Source organism: Macrobrachium nipponense, chromosome 3, assembly GCF_015104395.2.
Source record: "Macrobrachium nipponense isolate FS-2020 chromosome 3, ASM1510439v2, whole genome shotgun sequence".
Classification (NCBI taxonomy): domain Eukaryota; kingdom Metazoa; phylum Arthropoda; class Malacostraca; order Decapoda; family Palaemonidae; genus Macrobrachium; species Macrobrachium nipponense.
The window spans coordinates 105,411,212-105,434,188 of NC_087202.1; the positions used below are offsets into that span (position 1 = coordinate 105,411,212).

Sequence of the window (22,977 nt, forward strand, 5' to 3'; positions counted from 1 at the left end):
AAATGTCTTTCAAATTCGACGTCATTCAGAAAATCAATACTTAGTCGACATTATAATCAAATATGAATAAAAAAACATATGTTCATCAATGCATCCATTACAGAATTAAATTAACATTATTTTCTAATTTTTACCATAAAATCACTTCAATCATGAGAATAATAAACAGGTAAAAAATGCGCCTAAGTTTCTTCGGCGCAATCGAATTTTCTGCACAACGTATAATGCTGTATAAAATCATCCAATATGACCGGCAGCTCTCCAGTTGCTCATCAGAAGCGGTAGAGTGAGAGTGTGTCCCATGGCTCAGGAAAGCGCTGCCAGATGCACGAACCATGGCTAACTTTAACCTTAAATTAAATAAAAACTACTGAGGCTAGAGGGTTGGAATTTGATGTGCTTGATGATTGAAGGGTGGATAATCAACATACCAATTTGCAGCCCTCTAGCCTCAGTAGTTGTTTAGATCTGATTGCGGACGGACGAACAGACAAGGCCGGCACAATAGTTTTCTTTTACAGAAAACTACAAAAACTACAGTAATCTGAAGAACGTTATAGCAAGTCATAAAACGAGGCATTAATAATTACGCGTGACAAAGAAAACCGTGTTTTATAGTGCCAATTTTCATTAATGGAGAAAATAGCTATATTTTCCATATAAATGTTAATTTTTCCTTTCATATCAAATAATTACTCTGTCTCCGATTCGTATTGAGATAGAATGAGTTGTGGTGTCTTCATATTTTGAAAAGAGAAATGTTAATTCCCCGAAAAAAAAACGCTTTTCTCCAACTTCCTCAAAATGTCTCTAACTTTAGTAAAAGTAAATTGGAGCCGAATAAGTAAAAGGGGTTTAGATTTATTTTTAGTTTTCTGTAAAAGAAAACTACTGAGATGGCTTCGCCTGTTCGCCCTCAGGTCGTAAAAACAACTGAGGCTAGAGGGCTGCAAATTGATATGTTGATCATCCACCCTCCATCATCAAACATCCCAAATTGCAGCCCTCAAGCCTGAATAGTTTTGATTCTATTCAAGGTTAAAATTAGCCATGAAAGTGCGTCTGACAACGCCATAGGGTAGGCCACCACCTGGCCGTGATAAATTTTCTGGGTATAATGCTCATACAGCATTATACTGAGACCACCGAAAGACGGATTTATTTCTGGTGCCCTTGATTATACGCTGTACAGAAAGTCCGATTGCACCAAAAGAACTTCGGGGCATCGGTGCATTTTTTACTTTTTTTTTTATTCATTGTTCTGAAACGCGATAATGTTTTAAGAAACTTGGTATGTGCTTTTTAAGTTTATTGTTTTTCTAGATATCGTACTATGCGTCAGTTGGTGCGATTTGTCTGTAAGTGTGTAGGTTACGTTCTTTTAGGTTTTATGATGCTTGTAAAAGATTTCTGTCGATCCTTTATGTTCAGGACCCCAGAACTAATTTCATCTCTAATAAGGCGGAATTTGTGGTACATCAATTATCCTGTTGGAGTTAAGATGAACATTTTTGCAGATGCTTTCATAAGATTTATTTGTTCTCATGATAAATTCTATATTAGCAGATTTATGTACCAATTTTGGCGATAATTATGAGGTTTTAAATAAATACTCGTCAACTTTTTATGAGAAACTCTACAACACAGACTATGTAACTGTACAGTTATCACTCATTATGGTCGTTAGTTTCAAGCTATAAACTCTGCTAGTTCATTCATACTTAGATATTTAATTTGATTTAATACACACACACACACACACACACACACACACACATATAATATATATATATATATATATATATATATATATAATATACATGTGTATATATATATCTCAGTAAGTTTGAGAAGGACAATTGCTTTGTCCAATATCCTTATATCCTTTATTCAGCTGACGTTTCAGGACCATCTGTCCCATTTTCAACGCTAAAATATTAAAGAATGATAGTTAAGAACACACTCAGTTTCTTAATGCATGAGTGTGTTTTTAATTATTGTTGATTAATTTTATAGCTTTGAAAATGGAACAAGGTGGTCCTGAAAACGCCAGCTGGATAAAGGATATTGGACAAAGCAATTGTCTTCTTCCCAAACTTGCTGCTATTCATCTGGTTTATAGAACCGCCTTCAATTTAGATATACATTATATATATATATATATATATATGTGTGTGTGTGTGTGTGTGTGTGTGTGTGTACTATATATATATATATATATATATATATATATATATATATATATATATATATATATTATATGTTTATATATATATACACACATGTATGTAATTTTAATAAAATGAGGCCACAAAAAACTAAAATATAGAAAAGAAAATAAGTCCTATATAGTACTTATTATCTATATTTTGGCGGTTTTATCAAGTCATATATATCTATATATATATATATATATATATATATATATATATATATATATATATGCATTACTCTTATCACTTACACAATGTTCTGTGCGTTAATACAATTGCTGACAGGAGATATTTATTCAAAAAGTTACAAGCTTTGCAGCTCATATATATATATATATATATATATATATATATATAGATATATATATATATATATATATATATCATATCTATATATATATATATATATATATATATATATATATATATATATATATATATATATAGAATATCTACATTTCTAAGTTATAAACCCAACCAGGTGATTCACATCTGCTCATGCCTCGTCCCCTTTCTCTCACTCACCTGGTTAAAAGAGACGTAGAGGGGTTTATTTGGCATTATCCAAGTAACAGTCTCGTGGCACCCTGGCATGGTGAGTGACCCGTCGTAGTCAAAGTACTGCTCCGTGGATGGAATCAACTCGCTGATCCTCAGGTCATAAGGCGCCGACACTGAGCCCTGGACAGTGGAGGGTAGTTAGGGACTAATCATATTATTATATATATATATGTATATATATATATAATAGTAATATATAATATTTATAATTTATATTTATATAATAATATAAATATATATTAAATGTATATATATATATATATATTAAAAATTTCATATATATATATTATATAATATAATATACACACACATATATACTGGGTGTAATATTTTAGGAAATGAAAGAAAAAGTCATTCTAGGCTGAAAATGCCCTCTAAACACATACATTTAAGGCTTTGTTTGTCAGTGAGGAGGATTTTTAAAATAATAATTTTTCCTTAACACTGCTTCCAGCCAAGATGGCGTACTTGATGTGTGAGTAGTCAGGGATAAGGGAGGAAGGGTTGATGAAGTGCATTAAGCAATGGGATTGATAGTCTCTTAATTATGAATTTTTTCTCACAGTTTTTTGAAAAATGTAACATAACAACCCCTTCAATTAGTACATCACCTGTGAACAGACTTCACCGTAATTTAATTTTAATTTTTAGCTTTACGTGTAAAGAAAGTCCTTTTCATCTGACAGAGACCGAAGCATTTTCTTAGAGGTGTTTTTTCCTGACAGGTGTGTTATGAGCACTTTTTTTGGAGAATGAGAGGTTTTTGATAATATGTTTTAAATATTTGATCGAGGCATAATGAATAGGCCTACCTTTGATGGAGGGTAGATTCTATTCGGCTTGCTTTCATTTTCTTTATCGGAATCCAGTGAATACCATTGACGGAGAAGGAGGAAGTTTCTATGGTACATGCACATTTCCCCTTTTTTAATATCTAATTAATACATTTAATTTGGAAGTATTTTATTCACATGGGCATAATCGCCGATTTACCCCACCCCCCTTTTTTTCATAACGGTGGAGCTCACTGTTGCAAAACTCATAAATAAACCTCATATCTGCATATTCCACATTACTGGAGCAGTAAGGAATTGTCTCCAGTTTCTTGCTCACAAAATGAATATGGAATCTGGCCCTTGTAACCCGGACACGCTCTTGGCGGAAAAGCAAGGCTGTTTATTATCCTCCCCACATCCGTGACTCAACATCCCACGCTCGCCATCTTACTTGGCCATTTAATGATAACGGTTACTTGAAACATTCTTCTCACCAGGAAATGACGCCTGAAAATGCCTATGTTTATAGAACATTTTCTACTCAGAATTACTTTTTCTTTCGTTTCCCAAAATATTTTCATAAACTCTTGTTACAGCCTGTATATATGTATGTATATATATATATATATATATATATATATATATATATATATATATCTATATATATATGTATTTTCTCTCTGTCTCCTCTCCTCTCTCTCTCTCTCTCTCAATCTCTCTCTCTCTCTCTTTTCTTTTATAAAAGTATGTATAAGACCGTAAAGATTCATGATCTTTTCTTCTGATGTCAAATAATTCTGTATTTTTCATACGTAAAATAATTCTATATATAATATATATAATATAGTATATATAATATATATATATATAATATATATATATATATATATATATATATATATATATATATATATATGGTACCATTCTACGTACACTGGATATATTTTACTAGAAGTTAAAAAAAGTAAGTATAATATATCGGTAATAGGTCATATATGTCAGAAAATTATATTCTCTCTCTCTCTCTCTCTCTCTCTCTCTCTCTCTCTCTCTCTCTCTCTCTCTCTCCATTAGACATGATTCATAGGAATTCAGCGTACATCAAAAGTCCACAAATATAAGCGGTAGTAAAAAATCACTCTCTCTCTCTCTCTCTCTTTCTCTCTCTCTCTCTCTCTCTCTCTCTCACACCTTTTTGCGTTGGACATGATTCATAGAAATCCAAAATGTATCAAAATCGATTTCTTTCTCTCTCTCTCTCTCTCTCTCTGCGTTGCACATGTTTGACAGGAGTTCGACATACAGCAAAAGTCAAACTCTCTCTCTCTCTCTCTCTCTCTCCTCTCTCTCTCTCTCTCTGTGTTGGACATGTTGACAGGAGTTCGACATACAGGAAAAGTGTCTCTCTCTCTCTCTATTTTATACAAACACACCAGAGGGGGAAAAACCGCCAAACACTGCCTTATGCAAATGCGACGCTTCGCAACAAGGCCGGCCTCTTTGTTACGTTCTCGTGCGGAGAAACGTTACAATTTTGAATATTTGTCCGAGGACAATACTGTCCCGAGTTGATGTATTTCCTGCTGTCGACACATGACTGGAAACTCTGCACACATTCTTTCTTAAGTGATAACTGGACTGCCGAAGTCCCTTTCCGGATTTGAGGAAATGCACGAATGAATCTTCTTGAAGGTTGACACATTGGGAGTGGTTGCAACTACTCCATTCGTGATTGTCCTTAGTTTGAAAAATAGGTTAGATATACAATGAGAAGAAGAAGAAGAAGAAGAAGAAGAAAAGAGAGAGAGAGAGAAGAGAGAGAGAGAGATAGAGAGAGAAGAAGAGAAAAAGAGGGAAGGGGAGAGAGAGAGAGAAGAGAGAGAGAGAGAGAGAGAGAGAGAGAGAGAGAGAGAGAGAGAGAGAGAGAGAGAGAGGGGGGGGGACTCTAAATGACCTGGTGTCACAATGATGTACTATGCTGAAAGAAAAATAGTTTACACAGTACAAAGCTTAAGGGGGGGAGGAGAGAGGGTATTTAAATAAATATGTATTTGATGTAGCAGTAATATACTGAAATATTAAATGAAAACAAATCCCTTAAGAAAATTCGGTACAAATCCACAGTAACTTCATAAGAGTACAGTTCCTAATCTACAACATAAAGCATAGAAGCTGAACAAATTAAAGAGGAGGATTCTTTTCCCAGCATAATAAAGCAAGAAGAGGAAGAAATGTTTGTTATTTGCTAAAGGTCGGTTTTGCTGATTATTATTCCAGGCAGCCAGTCATAATTACAAAATACGAATCTGTGGTTTACTGTGAGTACGAGAAAGAAGAGATGTCCTCATGATTTTTTTTATTAGAATGCTCTATCACCGGAAATAACTTGTAAGGAATTACCATATTATATAAATCCCCCGAAGGGTAGTAGCGCCATCAGTGCATCTCAAGTGGTGCACTGTAGGCATTACGTAAGGTTCTTTGCAGCCTCCCTTCGGCCCTAGCTGGAACCCCCGTTCATACCCCTTTCTTCCATCTTACTTATTCCCTCTCCTAACAGGTGATTCTCTGGTCAACTGCGATGTTTTCCTCCTATTACACCTTTCATCCTTTCACTGTCAATTTTCACATCAGCGCTGAATGACCTCATAGGTACCAGTGCTTGGCCATTGACCTGAATTCTGTATTCTATTTTATATTATATGAAGCCATAAGAGCTCTGAATTATTTCACGACCTTACCTCCAAACTTGACTGATGGAACCGCTTCTAACATTGTAGATAATTCCGGAGAAGTTCGGTCGCCCACCTGCGGGAAAAGTTCATTAGGTATAGTTTAGTTACAATCAAATTAGTAGGAAAATCACGAACTACATAATGTATGCAGGTATATATATATATATATATATATATATATATATATATATATATATATATATACATGTGTATATATATATATATATATATATAATATATATATATATATATATATATATATATATAGTGTGTGTGTGTGTATACATGTAGTATATATTTACACACACACACACACATACTATATATATATATATATATATATATATATATATATATATATATATATATATATATATATATATATATATATATATATTGAAACCTTTGGAGCATACTTTCTCTCTTATACAATTTTGATTGAATATCAACACAAATTCAGGACAGATTTTGTGGTCTAAATTTTCAATTTTATGATTTGACGTAGCTTTCTCTTTGTGTCTTTGTCTGCTACCGCTCGGTATGAAAGTTTATTTATTTAATTTTCCATTATTTTCTTTTGCAGGTACGTTCTTTGCATTCCTATTTCTTTATACAATATTGGTTCTTTCTTATTCACTTTGATACTCACTGTTGTTTTCTTCTCGAAAACCGGAAAGTTCTTGAGAAACACCTGAAATTTTAACTGTTACTTGTTTATTTAGAGACTCACATTAAGTAATTATTCCGATGTCAAGCGCACCGTCCTCAGGTGAGGGTACAACTCTCTATACACCAAGTACAATGTTATTTATCATAGCAGTTCCTCGTTGGACGAATGGTAAACGCACTCGCCTACCAATTAGGTTGTCTCGAGTTCGACTCCCCGTTGTACCAATGTGAATCAGTGGAATGTGTTTCTGGTGATTAGAAATTGATTTCTCGATGTAATGTGGTTCGGATCCCGTTGCTGGATAACCAATTGGTTCCTAGCCACATAAAAATATCTAATCCTTCGTGCCAGCCCTATAGAGATTTTGATCAGCTCAGTGGTCTGGTTAAACTAAGATATACTTAACTTTTTTTGTAGCAGATAGAGAGCAATACAGTGACGTCATACATATTTTACCCAATTAAAAGCAACTAGACAGGCCCGCCGTCTACTGATTGGCTGTTGTGCTTATCGGGTTAAACGTGTTCCGCCTTAAAGGTCATTGGGAATCCTGTCTTGCTACCTGGGTCCTTAATCCTACGTCCAGCGTCCTATGCTTTCTGGTGGATGGTAGGACGCAAGACCTTGGTACTGCGATGCCATCTGGAAATTTAGGCCGGGTGTCTGTAATTTTGTTGCTCCCGACTCTGAGCCATCATTGCTGTAGTTTGCGTTTCCTTGTCCAATTATTGTTGTCACTTGTCTAATTCGACTACTAGTCACCTGTCCCATGTTAAGTTAAGTATATCTTAGTTGTACCAGACCACTTCACTGAGCTGATGAACAGCTACCCTAGGGCTGGCCTGAAGGATGAGATTTTTGTTATTTGGCTAGGAACCAATTGGTTTTTTAGCAACGGGACCTACAGCATATTGTGAGATCCGAACCACATTATATCGAGAAATGAATTTCTAATCACCAGATATAAATTTCTCAGGTTCCGTAATGGCGGTCGTGGGAAGCGAACTCGGGTTACCAGATTGATGATCGAGTACAGAACCCACTCATCCAGTGAGGAGCTACCCGTCTAATGTTATATATGGAAATGAACATATGGGAACGTGGTTCACAGAAATAAATTTCTGACTCACCATGGGACCGAACCCCGCCCTTTCAAGTGAGAGTCCAGGGCATTAGCAATTCGGGCACAAAGGTCATAAAGTCTGCTAGCCTTACATGCTTTTCTAAAATCCGCAAACTTGAACCGCATACTTGGAACATGACACATGTGATTAATAAACTATGTATCAGGGTAATCTCAAGTTCCTCTTGGACGAGTGGTTAACGTGGTCACCTACCGTTTCGGTAGTCCCCAGTTCGCTTCCCCACTCTGCCAACGCGGAATCAGAGGAATTTGTTTCTAGTGATTAGAAATTAATTCTCGATATAATGTGGTTCGGAACCCACAATAAACTGTGGTTCCCGTTGCTAGATTAAGTATTTCTTAGTTTTACCAGACCACTGAGCTGATTAACAACTCTCCTAGGACTGGCCCGAAGGATTAGATATTTTTACGTGGCTAGGAACCAATTGGTCACCTAGCAACGGGACCAACAGCTTATTGTGGGATCCGAACCGTATTATATCGAGAAATTAATTTCAATCACCAGAAATAAATTCCTCTTATTCCGCGTTGGCCGAGCCGAGAATCGAACTTAGGTCCACCGGATTGGTAACCGAGCGCGAAAACCACTCGTCCAACAAGGAACGTCCTGTTGCTAGATAAGCAATTAGTTCTTAGCCATGTAAGAATATCTCATCCTTCGGGCTAGCCCTAGGAGAAATGTTCATCAGCTAAGTGGTCTGGTAAAACTAAGACATGCTTAACTTATCGCTTAACTTATCAGGGTAGTCTATTCCTTATGAGTTAACTCACCTGTATGAGTACGGCTACAGCCACAACCCCATACACCTGGCTGGCGGCTTGCGAAAAATTGTGATACAAATGAGAATTGTATCCGTAGATCTGCAGCTGAAATGATAACACGAGGAAGGAGTGTTAGTCATGTGGTTGTGAATTATTCGTATTTATATATTCGTTCTTGTAATTATATTGGATGCAGCGTACTCTCATTTTTACATAATTTTTTAAAATTTTTATTTTCCTTTAGTTATTTTGTTTGTTAATCATTATTCCAAAGCTATCGCAAGAGTTTTCTTTCTTTTCATGATCTGGTCATTTAATAACTTAATGTTTCTACTTACTAAATGTTCATATATATATATATATGTATATGAACATTTTTATATATATATATATATATATATATATATATATATATAGATATATATATATATATATATATATATATATATATACTGTATGTATAATTGAATCACGAAAAAATGGAACGTGATCAATATATAAATAAATACCAATTCCATGAAGGGAGGAGAAACGGCGGAGTTTTACAAGGCCTTCCGACTTCTTGTCCTTTACTTAGCAGACAAAGGACAAGAAAACGAAAGGCGTCGCAGAACTCCGTCGTTTCTCTTTCCTTCATGTATATATCTATATATATATATATATATATATATATATATATATATATATATATATATATATATATATGTCATATGTATCTGCACAGCATGCACACATGGTTTTTCCGACTTGACTCTCGAGATAACACATATCACAGTTGTATTGGTTTTTAGAGAGCAACGAAATAAGAGAAAAGGGTGTTTAGCGTATATATATATATATATATATATATATATATATATATATATATGTATATATATATATATATATATATATATATATATATATATGTGTGTGTGTGTGTGTGTGTGTGTGTGTGTGTGTGTGGTGTATGTATGTATGTATGTATGTGTGTATATATATGTATGCATATATAGATATATATATATATATATATATATATATATATATATATATATATATATATATATATATATATATATATATATATACGCGCACAAATGCTTATTCCATTTATGAATTAAACGTAACGCCAACGCATATGGAAACAGTTAATAAGATACTCCTGGAAATTTTGCAGCATTATATAAATACAAGTTTTGCTGTGATTAATCTGTGTCAGCTCTAGTATCAACTGATGTCATGTCGGAGGAGCATATGTGCAATATTCATATGACGGTTATATAAATTTATATATACAGATATATTTGTAATCAAGCAGATTAAGGGCGAACATGATGAGCTTCACTCATTCTTCAGGGATACTCTGCAAATGGAAATGTTTTGGTTTCTTATTAAAATTTAACCTTAATGTTTTCTGTATTAAAATTTACCTTAATGGGACCCTCAAATATTAAAATTTAACCTTAGGGAACTAAACATAAGAATGCTAATTTTGAATTGTGTTCTTTTTCCATTGTAAAATTAACAATCTTTTGGTAGCTGTTAGCAAAATCAATTAGCCGGTTTGTTTAAATAGGATGAAAATGTCAAAATCGCGTGATTAGATCAGAGGGCGGAGTCCTGCAGGGGGTGGGGGTGGGGAGTTTAGTGCCGTCAGTGCACCTCGTGCGGTGATGGTAGGCATTTACGTAAGGATCTTTGCAGCGTCCCTTCGGGCCCCAGCTGCAACCCCCTTTTATTCCTAATAATGCACCTCCGTCCAAATTAAATCTGTGGATTCCTTCTCGCTTACCAACTGCTGTGAACTAAAGCAAATACACACACACACACCACACACACACACACACACACACACACACACACATATATATATATATATATATATATATATATATATATATATATATATATGTGTGTGTGTGTGTGTGTGTGTGTGTGTGTGTGTGCTTGTTTATTTACTTTAGTCCACAGAGTTGCTAAGCGAGTAGGAATCCACAATTTATTTCCAAAAAAACACGACAGTACACCTTTTATTATCTCCAATACTGTTAAAACAAAAATACACCATATATATATATTTTTAATATATTATATATACTTATATAATAATATATATATATCATATTATTATATATATATATATATATATATCATATATGTATGTATATATATATATATATATAGTATATATATACATATATGTATGTATGTATGTATGTTATGTGTTTGTGTGTGTGTTAAGCTTTACATACATTTACCTACGATAACAGTGTAGAGCCTTGAAATATTCGAAATATTAGCAAATAGTTGTTCGAAAATGGCGTCTTCACACACTCTGATGATTATTATTGCTCCTTTCAATCATGACAGAATCATATGCATCCCCTTCAGTGAGTGCTGCATTGCGTAAAATGTTTTCCACTTCGATTTCCTTATTTCACAGAAACATCCGCTTCTGAACGTTGATCAGAAAATCATCCGGTTTGTTTGATTACTGTGTTTCACGTAAATATCCTTATAATAATAATAATAATAATAATAATAATAATAATAATAATAATAATAATAATAATAATAATAATAATGTCGCAATACCATGGGACACCAGAGTAGATGAGAAAGAGAGATAAAAATTGAAAAGTATCAAGACCTGAAAATAGAAATAAGAAGGATCTCATAAGAGTTCGCTTCAAAACGCCGGTTCCTTAGACCACCATCATTTCCCTAAAAATTCTGCATATATTTAACCCTATCAGGTATGCAGTATCGCCAGCACCACACCATAGATCTAGTTATTGTAGATGGCGTCACTTACCTCTGCAGGGAAAGCATAGTTAGCAATGGTGTGTTCAGATCCCTGAGAGTCTCTCTCTCCGAAGTGCAATCTGAGGTGACTGACGGAGTAGGTATAAGACAGAGGACCTCCTGACAGATTCACGGACGACCTTTGAGGCGAAGGGATGATTCGCCACTCGAGACTGTGACCTGTGTTGACGAGTTCACCTCTGACCTGTAGACAAAAGGGGAAGGCGATGAAGAAGGTACAGAGACTCATTATTCATCTGTGTACTTAATTACGTCCACTTTTTCATATTTGTGCTTTTAATGACCGTAATATTCATCCATACTTAATGAACATTTTTCATTATCATTTTCTCTTCTGATAAAATTTTAGCTCTCTGTAACTCTTAACCATTTCACATTTCCCATTCTACTTAATTATAATTAGTTTATTCACTTCGGTAACCTCGAAGCCTTCAAAACATGTTATTATTCCTTAGCTGAAATATTTATTATTTCCCTGAAACCCAAATGATTTTGATTCAGTTCCCACAAAAATTCTTCTTGAAATATCCTCCTGCTTATTTCCCTGCGTTTAAAATGTTAAGAAATGGCAAGTTCATATCATTAATACAGAAAGCAAGTCAAGTGGATGAAACTAATGACTGAGTATTCCAGTCTGATGACCAGGCGCTGTTGAGCAAAATTTTCATTTACTGGGTAATAAGCAGCCACTGACATAACAAGAGTATTCGGAGGCCTCAAACCATCACCGAAGCTCAGCCATTTACCTCAAGAAGTAAAATTTATATATATATATATATATATATATATATATATAGATATATATACATATATATATATGGGGATACAATCCACAATGAAGTAAAATCCTCTTGTGGTTTAAAATATATATCTCTAGTGAACAAGACCACAGTTGATGGTCGAAAGCTTTAATCCTTTACTAGATTATATATATTTTAAACTACAAGAGGATTTTACATTCATTGTATCCCCATTTACTTAGAGGTACGACATAGTACCTGGCTTCTGCATATATATATATATATTAGATATATATATATATATATATATATATATATATATATACTTCTAGCTACAATGTTCTTTAATATCTAATTCGCTCTACCTCGGAATTAATATATTTTCATATATGCTTAACCGAAGGGGAATTTTTTTCTCGATAATAGATTTACCTGTACCTGGGCGCGAACGCAGGAGACATTCAAATCCAGGCATGTCAGTGAAGCTCTTCCACCCCACCACCGTGAGAGGCCCAAAAGTTTATGTCGTCTCTCACCCTCAAATACCTCTCACGCTGAGGTATTCGTTGGTTTGGAGACAATATCAACCCGCCTCGACTCCGGTAGTGTAAGTAGTGCTTTTTGACAACACGTAGCATTTACATAAGTCATATCACATTACCGTGATTCATATACATACATTGAGCCACAATGTCCTTTAATATCTAATTCGCTCTACCTCGGAATGAATATATTTTCATATATGCTTAACCGAAGGGGAATTTTTTTCTCGATAATAGATTTACCTGTACCTGGGCGCGAACGCAGGAGACATTCAAATCCAGGCACGATGTTGGGGATAATCCCTTTACTGTCCATCTTTCTGCTTATTTTGTTCCTAAAACGCTGGTGTAAAATTTCAGAAGTGATCTTGTCCTCAAAAATATTACTTACCTTGCCTTCCATCGTTTTGCATAGCAGTTGACGAGGGTGTTTTTATTCTTATTTTTATTTTATTCTTATTTTTGTGCATGTAATCCACTGTTCCTAAATGATCTTGTAAACGCTTACAAGCACACGTATTCGAGTCACAAAAATGGTATTAAGGGTATTAATATAGGAATGATGACAGGATTGATTATTGGGGCTTACAAGGTTTGCAGCTCACCTTATGTGGAACAGGAGGTTGAGTATCTATTTGCTTCTTTCAAAAACTGTTACCCAACTCACTGGTTTGGGAAGGTGCATAGCAAGACTTCGAAACACTTTTATTGGGAAAGAGGGAATAAACATGAAAAATATAATCTATGTTCCAATCACTAAAATTTTGAAAGATATGAGCAAGATACTGGAAAATATCAGGTTAGTCGGGAATTGTAAAATTGTCATTAGGAATAAAGTGACTAAAAATAAAATACCCAGAGAAGGGAAGGAGAAGAGAGGTGGGGTCTAGTACATAGCACCTTTGGCAAATTGTGCCTGGAGAGAGAGAGCAAGCCAGCATAAGCAGAACATTCGCTACCACAACCAAGCCTCGGCACAGACCAAAACACCGCTGGAATCATAACCACAAGACCAATTAGGAAAATAATGTATTTCATACATAACAAAATAAGAATGAAACATGGAGGGTGATCGTAGAGAGCCCCCTCATCAACCTCTATGAAAAAACAATGGAAGGCAACACAGGTAATATTTTTGAGGACAAGATCACTTCTGGAATTATATACATGTGTTGTAAGAAGACCGTCAACAGAAAGATGAACAATAAGGGGATAATCCCGAACATCGAAGGACTAAGCATATGCCCAAGGAGACCTAGAAGGCTTCAAGGAAGGACAGGAGGAGTTGAAGATTAATGGACAGGTCATCCTAAGGATTATAACACAGAAAATAACATACATCCTGCCAATCAGGAGCGTCGTAAGGGGCTGGGCCTAGACGTCAAATGCACGGTTGATGTGAATCTACTATAACTATAGCTGATTATTTTTGGGAGAGATACAGATTTTACTTCTTGCGGTAAATGGCTCCGCTTCGGTGAAGGTTTGTAGTCTCGAAATGCTCTTGTTATGTCAGTAATTGTTTATTACCCAAAGACTGTATACTTGGCTAACCAAATTCTGGTTATCAAACTGGAATGCACGATAATTAGTTCCACCCTCTTGACTTGCTTCCCGTATTATTGGTGATCTTATTTAACCCTATCAGGCTAGGCAATGTTCCTAACACCATAGATTTTGCAGATGGCATGACTTACCCTCTGCAGGGAAAGCACAGTTAGCAATGGTGTGTTCAGATCCCTGAGAATCTCTCTCTCCGAAGTGCAATTTGAGGTGACTGACGGAGTAGGTATAAGACAGAGGACCTCCTGAGAGATTCACGGACGACCTTTGAGGCGAAGGGATGATTCGCCACTCGAGACTGTGACCTGTGTTGACGAGTTCACCTCTGACCTGTAGACAAAGTGGGAAGGAGATTAAGAAGGTACAGAGACTCATTATTCATCTGTGAACTCAAGTACGTCCACTCTTTCATATTTCTGCCATTAATGACCATAAAATTCCTCAATGCTTATTGAACATTTTTCATTATCATTTTCTCTTCTGATAGAAATTTTAGCTCTCTGTAACTCTTAACCATTTAACATTTCCCATTCTACTTAATTAGTTTTTCACTTCAATAACCTTGAAGACTTCAAAACTTGTCATTATTCCTTAGCTGAAGGATTTATTGTTTCCCATTTTCCCGAAACTCCAGATTATCTTGATCCAGTTCCCACGAATATTCTCCTGCTTATTTTCCTGCCTTTAAACTGCTAAGGAATATTAGGCTCATGACATTTATACGGGAAGCAAGCTAAGTAGATAAAGCTAACCATTGTGTATTCCAGTTTGATAACCAGGATTTGCTTAACCAAGTATTCTGTTTTTGTGTGTGTGTGAGTGTGTGTGGGGGGGGTTGGGGGTGGTGGTAACAAGCAATGACTGATATGCAAAAGCATTAGAAGGCCACAAACCTTTACCAAAGCTGAGCCATTTACCATAGGGAGTAAAGTTTGTATCGCTCCCACGAGTGTATATAATATACACATATATATATACATATATATATATATATATATATATATATATATATATATTATATATACACACACACACATATATATATATATGCCATATCACATTACCGTGATTCATATACATATATCGAGCTACAAATGTCCTTAATATCTAATTTGCTCTACCTCAGAATTAATATATTTTCACTTATGTTTAACAGAAGGGGAATTTTTTTTAGGCGATAAGAGATTTGCCGGCTGACAGGCGCGAACCATCGACACCTTCAAATCCAGGACGACAGTGAAGCGTGGCGGGGTGGGTTAAGGCTTCACTGCCGTCCTGGTTTTGAAGGTTTCGATGGTTTGCGCCTGTCAGCCGGCAAATCTCTTATCGCCTAAAAAGATTCCCCTTCCATTAAACATATAAAAAAAATATATTAATTGCGAGGTAGAGCGAATTCGATATTAATAGGACATTTGTAGCTCGATATATATATATATATATATATATATATATATATATATATATATATATATATCGAGCTACAAATGTCCTTTAATATCGAATTCGCTCTACCTCGCAATTAATATATTTTCATATATGTTTAACCGAAGGGGAATTTTTTTAGGCGGTAAGAGATTTGCCGGCTGACAGGCGCAAACCATCGAAACCTTCAAAACCAGGACGGCAGTGAAGCCTTAACCCACCCGCCACGCTTCACTGTCGTCCTGGATTTGAAGGTGTCGATGGTTCGCGCCTGTCAGCCGGCAAATCTCTTATCGCCTAAAAAAAATTCCCCTTCGGTTAAACATATGTGAAAATATATTAATTCTGAGGTAGAGCAAATTAGATATTAAGGACATTTGTAGCTCGATATATGTATATTAATCACGGTAATGTGATATGACATATATATATATAAATATATATATATATATATATATATATATATATATATATATATATATATATATATATATATATATATATATCTAATAAACGGAGCCCATAAAAACACCAAAATATAGAGAGAAAAGTTCTATATTTCAGAGACTGCTGTCTCTCTCTTCAGGTATATGAATCATATACCTGAAGAGAGAGACAGCAGTCTCCAACAGAACATTGACATGATCTGATATAAATCTGGGCTCTCTACCATCTGGGTTTTAGAATTAACTTCGAAACATTTTTTTGTATAAGTTTTCACTTTCACTTACAGACTTTTTGTGTTTTGTTCACTACTGTCGACTGCTTACAGATTTTGCATAAGAAATCAATACTGAAAACCAATACGACTGGAGTCAGTAAGTCAACAGGAATGAAAGCAATATTGTGAACAAAATAGAACACTGCCTTCACACTGAATGTAAGAAACAGGAATTCTAAAATGCTCTTGAGAAACAATGCAGTAATAAAGTAAATAAAACAGAAGACTACCTTTGTAATAAAATTAAGTAATAGGTATTCGATAATGCCCCTCAGAAACAATATTGAAATATTGAAAACACAATAGAAGACTATCTTCACAGTACCTTTAAAAAACAGGTATTCTGTAAACACAATAGATGAATACCTTAACACGAAAAGTAAAAAATAGGTATTCGGCAGTGCTCTTTAGAAACGATGCAGTATATAATGTAAGCAAAATAGAAGTCTACCTTTGGACTAAAAGGGAGAAACAAGTGTTCAACAATGCCCTTGCGAAATAATGCAGTAGTATGGTAAACCAAATAGAGCACTACCTCGCACTATAAGTAGGAAATAGGTATTCGACAGTGCCATTGAGAAAGGAGTAAGTGGCACTAAACCGAATACAAGACTACCTTCACATTAAAAGTAAGACAATGACCTTGACAAACAATACATCAATATTGTAAACAAAATAGATGGGTAACTTCACTGTAAAAGTAAGAAATGAGAATTCGAATGTGCTCTTGAAGAGCAATTTGATAATACCTATATATACAAAAATGGATGTATGTATGTATGTTTGTATGTACGTATGTTAGTATGTGTGTGTATGTGCCACCTACACTTTGAAATGCATCGAACAACTTAAACCAAACTTGGTATACATATGACTTACTATCTAGAAAAGAATACCGTGGGGGTAAGACAATCACTGGCACTAAAGAGGATGTGTGTAAAGGGGGTGAAATGTAAAAATTACCGAAAACCACAGATATTAGTGGGTAATACATAGTTTTCGAGGTTGTTGAGAAGAATAGTGACACTGTCATTGTCTTTTAAGTCCAAGTTCAGGCCCGATAGTAAGGGTATTGGTAAGAAGGGGGGGAAGGGAATGATAAGCAACAGTAACCGAAAACGACAGATATTAGTATCCAATCCATAGTTCTTGAGATCACCGAGATGAATAGGGACACTTCTGATGCTCTTTAAGTCCAAGTTCAACTCTCATAGCGAGGGGGGTGAGAAGGGGTTGGAAAGGGAGGGATGTAAAAATAACTGAAAGCGACAGATAGTAGTGTCTTAGACATAGTTTTCGAGGTTGCTGAGGAAAATAGGGACACTCCTGAAGCCCTTCTAAGTCCAATTTCAGCCCTGATAAAAAGGTGGGTTGAGAAAGGATGGGAGGGAGGTGATATAATAACCAAAAACGTCAGATATTAGAGTCTAATCAATAGTTTTTGAGGTTGCTGAGATGAATAATGACGCTCCTGATGCCCTTTAGGTCAAAGTTCAGCCCCAATAGAAAGAGGGTTGATTAGAGATGGGAAGGGGGTGACGTGAAAATAACCCAAAACGACAGCTATTAGTGTCTAATCCATAGATTTCGAGGTCGCTGAGATGAATAGTGATATTCCTGATGCCCTTTAAGTCCAAGTATAGCCTTGATAGGAAAGGGGTGTGCGAAATGGTGCAATATAAAATGTCAAAAAATACTGGGGAATATAACTAGAGCATTTATCTTAACAGGAAAGGGAGAGAGAGAGAGAGAGAGAGAGAGAGAGAGAGAGAGAGAGAGAGAGAGAGAGAGAGAGAGAGAGAGAGAGAGAGAGTTTATCAGTTGTCATTTTATTGTCCAGGGCAATGCCGGATTGGTCAGCTAGTTGTAAATAAAATGGAAGACTACCCTCTGGCTGAGAGTAAGAAATAGATATTCGACCGTGCCCTTGAGAAACAATACAGTAATACTGTCAACAAAATAAAAGACTATGTTCACACTAAAATTAAGAAACGGCTCCTCGGCATTGGTTTTGAGAAACTCTATAGATCCTGCAAATCTTTTGCTTAAAATCTGTCCCCAGATCTTCCTGTACCGTTGACGGCAAAGGCAAGATTGCTTTGTGCTACCAATTTCATGACTGAAACTTCAAAGTCGTCAACTTCAAGTCCAAGCTTCTCTGGATTTTCTGGTTGTGATGTAGTTTATTCTGCATTACAATTTTAAGTTATTTTTATTTCGCTTTTAAAAGCAAGTTAACAGTTTATGTAAGAATCAAAATTGTATATATATATGTACATACATATATATATACACATTACAATACATACAGACATACATACACACATAAGATCTTACACAAGAGAAAGAATAAACAATTTAACACCGTCCACAGCAGCAAAAGTTGCTAAGCAAATCCTGAAAAGACGAATTCAATTTTGACTCACGGAATTTTTGTCGAAAGAAACAGACGTTAGATTAGGGTCGTGCAGGAGCGTCCTAGGGTCCAGGTTAATTGGGGACTGCCGACGCCCTTGCGAGCACATCGCCCACGCCGGGTTGATCACGCCCCAGAATTCGGGTCCTGTTATGGGAGAAAAGAATGATTTTGTTAATTTTTGAGTCTGCGCTAATTTTGGTTTGCTCTCCAGCGTCGTAATTTGAGAGGGCGAATTATAATTATGTGCGTAGGAAAGACGAAGTTTGGTGGGTATGTAAGCTCCTGATGTTGCACATCTCCCTTAATTGAATGCTTAATTAGTACATTTCGAACTATATAGGATTCTGTGTAGCAGCCATTATTTCATGACTGTTGTAAGTATAATTAACCATCTAGACTTGAGACTTTTGATCTTCTTGGTAAAATCTTTGGTAAATAATTAATAAAAGATTAAAATCGTAACGTTTCAGGGAGACTTGCCGATACCGAGGAAATTGATCAACCTTCATATGATGAAAAACATATAAAAGGATTTGTTAGTAATCTGCCTTAGTCTATATTAATAGAAATTTTGCTAAAAGAACAAGATTATAAGGTTAGCAAACTTATCCTTATAGGCTTAATGTAGACAATTAGGATATATACTATAAACTATATATATATATATATATATATATATATATATATATATATATATATATATATATATACACACGTAAGTAATGTTGAATCTACAGGTCACTTCTTACCAGATACACATTTCTTGCACGTTTATCTTAAAGCTTTGGAGTGACAAGCGTATCCAAAAAACCGCGAAGAATTCGAGAAGTTAAGAGGGTATTTTGGCTACTCCAGTTACACACACACACACACACACACACACACACACACACACACACACACACACTGTGTTTTTACAGCAATGAAATAGAAAGTGGACTGATAATTGTCCACGTAATATTGGGTTTTTTGGCCTTATACGTGAGGTTCTATGTCCGTATGCATTGTGAAATGACATTAAAACACACGGCGAGATCTTACTAAAGATAAGATTAATTGTACAGTGCCATTCCCTTAAAACTGTGTCCAATTCAACCGACCAACACCCAAAAAACTTTCCGGATAATGATGTTTGTGTCAGTGATGGATCATCCACAAAAAATGCAATGCGAGACTAAAACCTCTTCATCTCACTTGCATGACTCAGTCCAGATTTTGACCCCCGAATCTGTTGGTTTTACGAATAGTACATTAATCTTCATAATTCCATGGGAGAAATGATTTGACCTTCAAAAATGACACTTGAGAAATTATTTGGACTTCAATACTGACACTTGAGAAATGACACTTGTGAAATTGTTTGATCTTTCAAAACTGGCACTTGAGATATGATTTAACCTTCAAAACTAATGCTTGGGAAACTATTTGACCTTCAGAACTGACACGTGAGGAATTATTTGGCCTTCAAAACTGACAATTGAAAAATTATATGATCTTCACAACTGACACTGACAATTGAGAAATTGCTTGAATCTCAAAATTGACTCGTGAGAAATTTTTTTATCTTCAAAACTAACACATAAGAAAGGATTTGATCTTCAAATCTGACACGTGAGAAATTGATTGACCTTCAAAACTGACACGTGAGAAATTTTTGACCTTCGAATCTGACACACGAGAAAGGATTTGATCTTTAAATCTGACACGTGAGAAATTGATTGACCTTCAAAACTAACACGTGAGAAATTTTTTACCTTAAAAACTGACACATGCCAAAGGATTTGGCCTTGAAATCTGAATATTGAGAAATTATTTCACCTTCAAAACTGGCATGTGATAAATTATTTGACCTAGAAAATTGACATGCTTGAAGTTATTTGACCTTCAAAACTGGCACATGAAAGTGATTTGACCTTCAGTATTGACACGTAAGAAATTATGGGATCTTCAAAAACTAACAAGAAATTATTTGACCATCAGAACTAACACATGAGAAAGTATTTGACCTTCACAACTGACACTTGAGAAAATAGTTGACCTTGAGACAATGATTTGAACTGCAAAACTGACACTTGAGAAATGATTTGACCTTCTCATGAAAACTATATTTATTTTCTGATGCATTTCCATCCATGTTTGGCGCCCACGCTTTTGTTTTTGTAGACATGCTTAATTTTAAGAAAATCATGGTGTCTCAAAAGTTTATTTATCACTTTTTTGTGCGTTTTAATAAAAGCGTGTTTTGAATGTTTCATTTTGTATTTGTATACAAGATAATGTTAAGCTACGAATACCTTTTAATGTCGAGTTCAGTATATATTAGGAATAACTTACTACCAAAGGGAATTAGGATTTATAAGTGACATCTGAGATATGTGGTTGGATAAATTTGTGCAATTGTTTATATATATATATAATATATATATATATATATATATATATATATATATATATGTATACATACGTATATATATATATATATATATATTATATTATATATATATATATATATATATATATGCGAGCGATAAGAAGACACTTGCCAGAGAACATGCAGTGCTCCACACAACCCCGCCTATAATTTTACGATGCCCTCATCGTATACATACACGCTCCCATCCATTCACACTACCACGTTCCATCCTTTCGTCATCACCAGGATCACCTGCGTCTATCTTCGTTCCCATAATATAGTCAAGAACACCACTTTCATCTTTTACACTGTCTGGTCCCATTTTATTCCCACTAGCGCTTATATAGTTCCAGACAAATGCCCTACCTTGCAATTGCACTCCAGTCCAGTAATAAACATTTCCAGGAACGTACTGGTACCCACTGGGTTGAAGGTTGCTGTGGTGAACGCTCTGCTACCAAATATACGTGTATGTATATATAAATATATACCACAGCAACCTGCAACCCAGTGGGTATCAGTACGTTGCTGGGAATGTGTCTGTGCTTATGCGTTAAACTTCTCTTGGTTATTGCAGAGTGCGTCTAATCCTGCACAACGTGCAGAAATTACACCTTGTAGTCTAACTGAAATAACTTACTTCTTTTGCAAATTCTAATTTCCTCACAAAAATTGTAAACGGCATTGCCTTGCAATTTGAAATAACATTAAGTGAGGGAAGCAACACCAACTATTCTCCAAAAGTATCATGATCAGCTTTACTATTACATTTCTTTTCCGGCGCTAAATCATCAGCAATTGATGAAACGACAGTGAAAGAAAAGATTTTTAAAAGTTGTGGTATTAAGGTCACTGCTCTTCTCTTCTGTCGTTCAAGAATTTATCATTTTCGTCCTTGAACGTCTCCTTTGGGAGATTCAAGTCTTGGTCGATTAAATGTCTTCCGCTCCTTGGATCAGTTCAATTAAGACCATTGGGATAATATATATGAAATATATATATAATTTATATATAGACAACATCCACTAAGGAAATTGAAATAATGGAGCGATACTCCATTGTTTCACTTTCCTTCGTGGGATACTGTCTGTGTATATATATATATTCATGACGTTCCATATTTTCGCAATTCAATTATATATGTATGTAGTATGTATGTATGTATATATATATATATATATATATATATATATATATATATATACATACATATAGCAAATTTAAACACTGTATCCGTGTTCTATTATGTTGTAGGAAGCCCACTTTTACCGTGACCGTTGTTTTTAGTTTTTGTAACTTTTACTTCTCTTCCTGAAAGAGGGAGAGAATGTACTCTCCGAAAGCTTAAATAAAAACTTTCAATTTAAATTTCTTCCAAATTTTAGTGGGCTTCCTACAATATATGTATATATATATATATATATATATATATATATATATCACATATACATAGATAATACACTATACATAGATATATACATATATATA

The 22,977-nt window shown here is 35.0% G+C and overlaps 1 protein-coding gene across 1 annotated transcript in view; it reads right to left on the reverse strand.

Annotated features, from left to right (window-relative positions):
- LOC135222095 (carbonic anhydrase-related protein 10-like) overlaps positions 1 to 22,977 on the reverse strand; it is a 43,275-nt gene that overhangs the window by 2,517 nt on the left and 17,781 nt on the right. The window contains exons 3-9 of the mRNA XM_064260267.1: positions 19,084 to 19,220; positions 14,649 to 14,844; positions 14,291 to 14,325; positions 11,659 to 11,853; positions 8,871 to 8,966; positions 6,291 to 6,358; positions 2,739 to 2,892 (exon numbers count right to left, since the gene is read on the reverse strand). Of these exons, the coding sequence (XP_064116337.1) occupies positions 2,739 to 2,892; positions 6,291 to 6,358; positions 8,871 to 8,966; positions 11,659 to 11,853; positions 14,291 to 14,325; positions 14,649 to 14,844; positions 19,084 to 19,220 (881 nt within the window). The remainder of the gene's footprint in view (positions 1 to 2,738; positions 2,893 to 6,290; positions 6,359 to 8,870; positions 8,967 to 11,658; positions 11,854 to 14,290; positions 14,326 to 14,648; positions 14,845 to 19,083; positions 19,221 to 22,977) is intronic.